This window comes from Lagopus muta, chromosome 5 (assembly GCF_023343835.1).
Source record: "Lagopus muta isolate bLagMut1 chromosome 5, bLagMut1 primary, whole genome shotgun sequence".
Classification (NCBI taxonomy): Eukaryota; Metazoa; Chordata; class Aves; order Galliformes; family Phasianidae; genus Lagopus; species Lagopus muta.
Genome location: NC_064437.1, coordinates 5814576 through 5824862, shown reverse-complemented (window position 1 = coordinate 5824862; position 10287 = coordinate 5814576). Strand labels below are relative to the sequence as shown.

The window sequence follows — 10287 nt, the reverse complement described above, 5'->3', positions numbered from 1 at the left end:
GCCTCGCCTCGTTTCCTCCAACGAGCGGCCCCAGCCATCGGCTCGCGTGAAGCGCGCGGCCGCTGCTCGCTGTGGGCGGTTTGCTCGCGCGCTGATGAAATCCGTTACACCTTCACAGCTGTTCCCGTTTCTGACAACACGGGTTACGCCCAGCCCCGCTCTGCTGTTACTGCGCTGCACGCCCCGTTAGATCTGCAAAGCGGTTCTTGAGTGCCAGGCTCAAGGACCATCAAAATGTGCTCATACAGCTCGATCAAAAGCGTTAAGGCACCTCTGTGCATACACACGACTGGCTGCTGTGACACAGCTCCTCCAGGCACACCTGGTGGCCACATTTCTCTTTATTTGGCAGTTTCAGAGGGTTCACATACAGTAATGGCACTCCTGGTGTTGCACAGGGCAAATTTTCAGCAGCGGGTCACACACACCCAAAGTCACCAAAGATTTCTGCAAACAACAAAATGCGGTGCAAAGGGTTCGAGCCTTGAGCATGCTGAGCTCAAACAACAAGATAGTGACATTTTTCTCCAGAAAACCGGTGGGTTTTTTTCTTAGAACTTTGAGATGTGACAACAAAACTCCAAGAGTGAATGCTAGTGCCATCATGGGGACAGCGCCATGGGCAGATGCTGGACTCCGGATTCTGACAGCAGAAAGTCTCCTTGGTCAGAGGAACGTATAGGCCTGTGGTAGAGCCATAAAACTTTTCCTAGTTACACCACTAATACAGCAAATTTCTTCTACATCCACCTCATTTACATTTACTGATGCAACCTGCAGTCACTGCTTGGAGCTGCGCTGTGCAAACCGTGGTGCAATCATGGACAAAGGCACATGCTACAGTTTTACATATTCACAAAAGCAGTTCCTTATATTTCAGAGAAATACGAGCTCTGCACGTGGCACACATATGGAGTTCTACACCCATACAAAACTTCATCTTTTAGTACAAGTATATATTTAGTGCAATAACATTGTAGGCGTCGAATATTAAAAATTATCCATCCCCTCAAAGAATCATGCCACATCTGTAGCGTACCCAACAGGATATCTTTGATGTTTTATTCATCGTGTCTTTTCCCACACACTTCTTCTAAAATTATACATAGTGGTGGAACCTGAAACTTGAAAATCTATCCTCACACATGCACCGTCTAGCACAAAATTAAAAAATGGAATCAACAACAAAACACAGAAAAATTTAACAATATTGGCAATGCTACTTTGGCTCCTGCTTTCTTTCCGAGCTAGTGCTGTTTCTAAGTCTTATATACCATAACTTGCCTCCAGCCAAGCACAGAGCAGCCTCGTGTCCATCATCCTGCAACTCATCTGCCACCGAGCAGCTGATCAGAGTAGATCCAAACGTAGGCATTTGCAACACTATGCGATTCTTTTTCTTCATTCAGTGTAACTCACACATTAACAACTAGGTGCACTCACAATATTTATTCAGTGTTTCTTTTTAAATTATCAGATAATATATATTAAACACTCCAGCACATTAAACACACCTGTTTCCTACAACAGAGACTTCTGCCTTTGGACTACATGGTAACGAACCACAAAGAAAGAGAAAATTTAGTCAGGAGAAAGACATTTCTCAGCAAGAAAGGTCACTAACACGAGCAGTTCTGCTGTGAAGGGGGTGGGTTGTCCGTGAGCCTCACATTCCTTCCCGAAGCGCCCCTGGAAGGGTCTGACTCTATACTCTCTGACATCTTTTCACAGATTATATCCACAAGACGCTCAAACACCTGCCTTACGTTGATGTTTTCTTTGGCACTAGCTTCAAAATAGTCAAAACCTGTGAGGAAAAAATAAATTAAAAACAATAATAATAAGTCAAGACTGATGATATGGAAATGATTTAAAAGAATACTCTTTTTTTTTCCCCCCCAGAATTCACCTTAAGAAAACAAGATACTGACAATTCTTAGGCTCAGTTGACTCTCACTGTCTCAAATACTGAGCAGAAATGCATCTAAAATTCACCATTCCTGCTGACAGCTGGCACTGCTCCCCTCCCACAAAGGCCTGAGCTCTGCCCCACCAGGAGCAGTGTGCTGATCTGCCAAGCTTTTACCTGTGATTTTTTGGGTCTCACACTTTGTCTTTCTAAACCAAGGGCCTCAAAGACCAACCATCCCTTACAATAGCTGTTGCTTACATGTCCTGGGCTATTATTTTGCCAGCAGCATGAGCTCAAATGTCACGCAGCTTATTTTGGAATAAAGCACATTTATATTTTGGGGGTATCCTGCATCAGTTTCCTTGATTCTATCACAAAAGAAGGGAAAGGGAAGTCTTAAGTGACAGCCAGTGCATGTAGACTGACTCACCCTGTGTGTAGTACAAATAGGTGCTTACCCTATTCTAACCCTTTTTAAAAGTCATGGAATAACAGGGGAATTGGTGGTGGAAATGTACATAAGGACATAAGAAATCAGAGAACAGAACTATGATATTTGCGCCTGTCTAAAACTGGTTTAGCTTTTGCTGCGGCAGAAGCTGTTTTGATTCAGTTCACAGTCAGGCCAATACATTTCTTAATGTGGTTGGAAAATGATTCCAATGAAGTTAATGCTACTGCACAAGCTTAGAGAAAAACGCTAAAGGATATCCTTCACGTGAATCATTAAGGTGAATGCTAATTGTTTAAGCAGCCAATAGTCAATTAAAGAGATTCCTCCCACCCAATACACAAAGTAATTTCAGATAATGCTGAATGCAGCTATCACAGTAAATACACTGTCTGGTAAAACCAGATACTTTTTCCAGTTCTTTTAAAAGACCATTCGGGATTCTGGGAGGCTGCAGAACAAGAGGGATGGGACAACACTTTCCAAATACACAATTAGCTTTTGTTATCCTTCACAGTGGAACGTGTGCAGCAGAGGACAGATCAGGGAAGAGCTGGGGATTCTCCAACAGAACAGCACCCTGCTGATGGAGTCGGTTCCTATGGCAACTCCTGCACATGCTTCCAAGCATCCCACACATAACAGTTTCAGATTCTAGATGCCAGATTTGTATTTAAACGTACAGATTAATGATTCTGGAGGGAGGGAGAAAAAAACATTTGTAGTCCATATAGAAGTGGGAATTTCAGCAAAACTCACTATTTGGTTTTATATTGGTGTGGACAATTTTTCGACTACTAACAGTGTAATTACTCTTAGAAAAAAACACAGAAACACAGGCACAAATTTGAGAAACTGCAAGAAAGAACCTGGATTACTCGTACTTTCAAAGATATACTGAATTTCAGTATGTGGAAGAGATATGCAAACTGGTGGTCTGATCAAGGTCACTCTTTAATCATCTACACATTGTACGCCGTGCCCCCACACCCGCAGTTTAACAATGGATTTTACACCTCTGATTACTGCTTAAGAACTGAGAACAGCATAAGATGTCATGAATTTGTGATTATGATTATTCCTTTCAGTTTGGTAAGAATCTCTGCTCTTACAAGCTAAACAAGGATTTATAGCATGTCCAATGTAAGGGTCCTCACAATTTAACTACAGTCAATTTTAACAGGATTTCCTTGCCGTGTGAATTCTTCAAGAGAAGACATTATAGTTAATGCAGAAACCCAGATTCCATATGCTATAATATATAATGAAAATAATAAATACATGAGAAATCAAGGTGAGTACCCTATACTTTGTTGTCCCCTCAAAGTTTTTCACTGCAATTCTAGCTTCCTCTCAATGGAACTCTTTACTAAAGTCTAGGACAAGTTTAGAACATTCTACTAAACTCTACTAAGCACATACCCAGCTGATCAGCCAGATGTTTCCCTTTCTCCAAAGGAACGATCCTTTCATCCTCCATGTCACATTTGTTTCCAACCAGGATCACCTGTGCATTGTCCCAGGAGTAGGTCTTGATTTGTGTGGCCCTGCAGCAGGATGAGAAAGACTGTTTCCTTCCATCAGCCATGCCAAAAGACAATCACACTTTAAATGTAAAAATAAATACCATTAAGCAATATCCATATCCAAAGACTGTTGATCAATTAAAAGACAAATGACCAAACTTACACATGAAGCAAAATGCAACCAATGTCATCTGCAACCCCATTCTGTTTTACTTTGTATGACAATAAAGTTCCTTAATACTTTGTGTTTTACAGATTTTTAGATGCAGACAAAAATACTGAACTGAATGAAGACTAAGGGAAAAAGCAAACATCTCCATCAGCTGCAATCTCAGAGGAACAACATCCAATCACACCTTTTACCATCTTCTTGGGAGAGAACACATATAATAGATACGCAAAAATACTTCAGAGCAGGAAAAAAATAATTCTGATTTACAGCAGCACGTTTGCTGCAGTTTTAGCAACGTCATAAGTTGTGTTTTGAGAGTCAAACACAGAGTCATGTTTGCTTCAACAGGAAAACCATCCTAGAGTCTGCAAGCTGCATGGAAACACGGAAAGAACTGCTAAAGAAAAACAGAAATTTTCCTGATTGGGAACATATAGGCTCAAGGTAATGTTCTGTAAGCTAACATTTGAACACAGCTGGATTGAGTGATACCTGAAGCAGCAAACAGCAGCTGCAATGACAGACTGCATACATCTGACAAATGCTCACATCAATAACAGGGGGATCAAACGTGTGGGAGTTGAAGCAGGAGCACTGAGGTGAACTTGAGCCACAGAGAGCTTTGGAGGCTTTGTGTGCTGAAACTGGAGTGGAGCTGTCTGTGAACCTCAGGAGTCTGACCTTACACTTAGCCTCTTTATAGCTTTTTTTAAATGTCAAAATAAAATAGATATTTTTATAATGTCTCTTCTCACCATCCTCAGAGGGTTATCACAGAGATTGCAGCAGAACAGTATTAACCTGGTAGCATTAGTTCTCATCCATTTTCCAAGCTAGCCTGGCCTATTTTGTCTTCACCAAGCCAGCTCTATCTTTTAAGTCTCTCTCCTTCCCAAAGGTAATTAGGCTGCCGTGCCAGCAGCCTAATAGGCCTTTGTATTCCATTCCTCCTCCAAACAGTTGGCCTGTCCCTATCCACCTTCCCATATTTTCTCCCTGCTCACACCCAATGCAAGTTGTTTACTTGCTGTTACAATGCAAATCAGATGGCATGTGACTCCACAGTGGTCTGTGAAAAAGGGCTCAATTCACTGCACAACTGGACTTTAAGCAGCAGCCTGTTTGATTTGCACTGGAAAACACAAACCTACAGCAAGCCCACTGCACCAGTCCAGGTTCACACTGCAATATGCAAAATTAAGAAGACTCTGTGCAATTAAACTTGAATTCCTATTACTACCCAAGAAAAGGGCTCCTTCACTTTCACCCTGCTGAGTATCCCTCATGTAGACAAGTCCAGTGAGAGCTATACAACAAGTTTATGCAGTATCCTGTGCTTCTTCAAGGCACATCACAAAAGGGGAGGACTTCAGAAGTCAGCCAAAAGCCCAGAAAGATTGAAGTGTTCCATTCTCACTCTGTAGACAACTACGAGAACATAAGTCTCGTCAGGCTCCTCTTCTGATTCCTATTCCTCTCTCTGGATTGGTTTCAGCCTTTGAGGGGCTCACATGAAGGCACACTGCCAAATCTTGGCTATCTAAATGGAATTACTTGGAAAATGAAAAAGAGGGAAAAAGCATGAAGGCCCTCCTGCTGAAACTCACCATTCTTGATTTGTAAAAGTTAGTGAAAATCTTCTCTCTCCAAACACTGACATCTACAGTTATTGGGAATGATACCATAATAATGATAATAAATACTTTTACAAAGTAGAATGTCCAAACAGTCCTTATCCCTATCCAAAGATAAAGCAGCAAATCTTCAGAAAGAGTTATTTAAAAAAAGAAGAACAAAAACTTATGCAATTGATTTGCTTGAACAACTATCAGGACAGTTCAGGGTACAAATTGGGAAAAATATCTGTGACACAACAATAATGTTATGCCTTATTTGTGCTGAAATCTCCAAGTCATGATGAAGCACATGATTTTTAAAATTCGTGCTTAGAAGAAAAATAGTCTCAGGTCCACAACATCAACAACCTAATTTGGAGACCAGCCTTAAAGATCAATAACACCAGTGATTTGTGAACCCAGTTATCACTTAAACCTAAGTTAAATTTAACCAATCTTTCCTTCCCTTCAATGAAATTGCCTAGATTGTCCAAATTATATTTTACTTCCCACACAGTTTCAAATGAGATTTAATGCACTGATTGATCTACACACAAAACTATCAAGGCAATGTCAAAGAATAACTGGCAGAGAAGACTGTTAAGAAATCTGGAAAATGAAAGCCATAAGAGCTCATTTAACCCTTTCACTCAGCCTACAGAAAAAAAACATTCATGTGAATGAAGATCTCATGTCTATACAAGACATCAAGAGCTTGTCTAAATGCCTGATATAGGCATGACCTCCCTTATTTAGAAAAGAGCACCTTTAGGACAAAAGAGTACCTTTTGTTAAGGTGAAGCATTTCTGTAGTGACACAAAGTAAACTCCAATCCTCTACAATGCCCATTCTTAAGAAGGGCAGAGGAAAAGATCGCCCAAAGAAATTCTGAGGCAGTTAGAACAGTCACTGCCAAGGAGCCAGAGAGAGGAGGTAAAGTGCAGTGTATGCATACACAGTAAGTTTTAGAGATGTTGCAGCTTCATGATAAGGCTTAGAGAATAATCAAGCTAGCAAACACAATCTCTGATGGCAATTTTCACCCACTAGCTAGAGGGTGATTATAACCTCCCTGGTATCTTAGAGCTTCACAAGGGAAAAGCTCTCTCTATGGCTGAGAGCTAACTATGCACAAGTCCACTTCCCCGTAATTTCAGTGTAATGATGAAGATTTTGGGACCTCTACGCACCCTTGGGAACTCAGCAGAAGCTGAGAGTTTGTCATGGGCAAGAGCTTACTTGGAGCTCTAGGTCTCAGGTTCAGCTGTTCACGCTTCTGGCTTGTTTTCTGTAGGGAGCTTTGCAGGAAGAAATGGTGCAAGAGAAAGCAGTGAGATGGGCTGAGCATCATATTGGCAGCCTGCTTTTATCTTAATAAACCAGAATCACCGAGCAGCAGCAGGCAGGCACCAGCAAGAAGGAACAAGCTTTAGACTGGAGAATGTTCTATTGAAAAACACATAATGACTACCATGCATTACAGTATATGCTAAGATACTACATAAGTGTACAACACAATATGCTGAAATTGTGCCTATACACTAAGTTGCCCCTGGCTAATTTCAAAACACACTTGGTTAAATCAGTGTAGAACTGCATAAAGAAAACCTAAGGGAAGTTCAGAAAAGATATAATATCTTTTCTATCTGAGAATTCTGATAATACAGTATTTTTTTTTTTTAATTCCATCCAATAGACTTCATTCTGTTGCTCACTGCATAGGTCTCATCTGTAGCTTATCTAGTCTTTCTGTGTCTTGAGAGAGACACTCAAATTCCATCCTCACATGCCACTTCAGAAGTAATAGGCTCCTCTTAAAGGGTTTAATTCACGTTAATTGAATACTGCTCATTTATTCTCAGTGTCTAAAAATGTCAGTCAATTTGCTGCATCACACTGCATTTATCACAAAACGTTTAACTTCACAGCATTCTTTATTTACTGTACCTGGAAACAAACAAACAAAAAAAACAAAACAACCCACTATCACTAGCCAGCCAGAACAACAAGGCACTTAAAAGGGAGAAAAAATATATAGGACTAATTGCTGTAATTTCTGGAAACTTGCAGGATGTAAAAATACTGGGATGAGCTCTGCTGTCAGCTTTTACACATGTTCCAGGTGGATGCTACAACTAATCTCAGTGAATGTTTACGTAAGGTCTTAGCATGGCTTGCTGCAGCCTCACCAAAACCTCTGTGCAAGCAGAAGCTGCCAAACAGAAGCACTGCTATGGCTTCCTTTTATCACCAGGCATGCTGCTACCTTGCACACTTGACCTTGCAGGCCACCAGGCTCAGGGAGAGAAAGGCTGTAGGCTAAAGCATCTAGTTCCACTCCAGTAGCAAACACCTTCATTTTTCAGAGATTGTACAGTTCCTGACTGAAGACCAGATCCATTGCAATGGCTTTTGGTTTGTTTTTGTTTGTTTGAAATATTAAGTGCATCACCAAGCACAGTGGAAAAAGAAAAAAAGAAACCGAAACATCCTACATATTTACTATGCTAGCAGTATGCCAGGGGCTGATACAGCAGCACCAACAACAGACAAAAGCCTCGATTTGCGTTTCCAGTCTCTTCAGAAGTTTAGAAAGCAACTTTGTAGACTGGGAAAAAACTCTTTGCTGCATCACCACTAGAGGACTCTGCTGGCTTTGCTACAAGTCTTTGGTTCGTCTGTGGACAAGGAAACGGGCTACAGGCTGATTTTATCCACACCCCATCCACTTGGGCTGAGAATCTTCAAGCTCACGATTGGAAAGATTCCTGACATGACAAGTAAAAATCACCAGTGATGGTTCACCTCTGTCCTTTTGCTGGAAAGTTCCTCTTAGCAAAAGTTCCTACTGCAGCCACTGTGGCACAGGGAGACAGTCAAGTAGGCAAAGCTGACCTTTTCTTACACTGCTGCGCCATTGCTTTTGATGGAACAAATGTTAGATCATTTCAGTACAAAGCCTCAAGTTAAACTGTGCCTTAAGTTTAAAATAGTAGTGCACAGTAGCAGCTCATAGATTGAAATTTAGTACTTTTTTTCCGCCATTTAACTGAAACAGAGAATATATATAAAAAGACTGACATTTGTACAAGCTTTGTCCATCTCAAACACCTGCAGAAACACACCATAATCTTCTATACCTGTATACTTCACAGATGTAGAAAAATGGGTGGAAGAAACACAATTGGAAAGTTAGAGGCACACAAGATAAATATGGTTTAAACTTGGATTTGATAAGCAAAATTCAAAACTAAAATCCCCCTTTAAGTTGGCTGATTTTTAGACATTTAGACACCAGTGACCTGGTACTGTCTTTTGCTTCTACACTACGTATTTATTTCCAAGGTGTTAGTTTCCTTAAAAGAGCACTACATACAAGGGATATCAAATATAAGGAAAAAGACATCTGAAAGGAACTCTTTTGTGATACAGAAGGAACAATAACAGCCTACATTGTATAATGCCTCAAGGAAATTTATATAATCAAGTCAGATATCTCCATGAACTACCCCACTCCAAGCCCTTGTTAGTTTATTTTGATAGTACCTAAACCCTGTGTGTTTGCCTGCTAGTTGGACAGCATGCACACAGTGACTGGTCAGACAGGTAGAACAATCCAAGTTTCCTCACACATCTCACTGCAAGAGTGAATGGAAACTGCATTTTTAGATTTGGCTAAACTAATAAAACTTATTTATTAGAGGGGAAACAACTTGCGGACAGACACATAGATGGGCTGTATGGCCCTAATATACCTTGTTTCATCAAGAAATCAAGCTGAAATATTCCTAGTTTAGTGAAAAATATTGCCTTAGCTCACATGCCTATGGAAAATAGTCTTCTGGAAAAAATCCCTGTGTAGGTACTTGCATGAATATGGTTAAAGCTGCATCATGCGAATGAATCTGATTTGGGCAAAACTTCGGGTTTGTGCTTCTAGCAAGGAAAAAAGTCTTTTAGCACTAGCTGCTGAAGGACAGGTCAGAGAAGGTGCTGCAGTTCACCTTCTGCAACATGGCATCTTGATACTGACCATAAGGTGAAAGCATACGTTACATATTTATATGTGATGATCATCAGCTGCTTGAGTGGACAGTGAGAGCGAATAGGGAGCAATCTCAGAAGAATGCCAAGTTACTAGAAACATCTAACTATGTTATTTTGCCTTCTGAGTTACAATCTAGCTTTGATGATAATGGAAAGACGTTCAATAAAAACGAAGACTGAGCTGGATGCTAAGAGCTAGAGCCATGTAAGGAAGTTTTACGTCATCTACCTGCTGCCATCACATACTCCTGGGACACTGCAATCACTGCAAATTCATCTGTCAGACTTAAGAGATTCCATCAACCTCTGTCCTACCTTTCTTTGCATGCTCACCATACCTATCTGCAGTATAAAGCCACAGGGTGACACACAGCAATGACTGCAAGATATTTGAGGTCACCTAGGTCTCCCCTATCAACATGACAGTTGTAACAAGAATTGATGTTCCCATGTCAGTGACGTGATCTGGTTTCTTTGCAGTTCTTTATAGCAGGGATACATCCTCCTCACCACCCAACTCTGAACAGACTCCAGCTGCAGTCATGTATGAAGGAATTCACAA

At 40.8% G+C, this 10287-nt stretch overlaps 1 protein-coding gene across 11 annotated transcripts in view; it reads right to left on the bottom strand.

The window, feature by feature from the left end:
- Nucleotides 1-247: 247 nt before the first annotated feature.
- The window catches only part of RAB3B (RAB3B, member RAS oncogene family), a 56003-nt gene continuing 45963 nt past the window's right edge, over nucleotides 248-10287 (bottom strand). For 9 of the 11 annotated variants that reach the window (XM_048944643.1, XM_048944632.1, XM_048944639.1 and 6 more), the window contains exons 4-5: nucleotides 3786-3910; nucleotides 248-1807 (exon numbers count right to left, since the gene is read on the bottom strand). In XM_048944643.1, the coding sequence (XP_048800600.1) occupies nucleotides 1620-1807; nucleotides 3786-3910 (313 nt within the window). In that variant the 3' untranslated portion in view covers nucleotides 248-1619. The remainder of the gene's footprint in view (nucleotides 1808-3785; nucleotides 3911-10287) is intronic. The other 2 variants (XM_048944637.1, XM_048944636.1) reach the window with 1 other exon arrangement.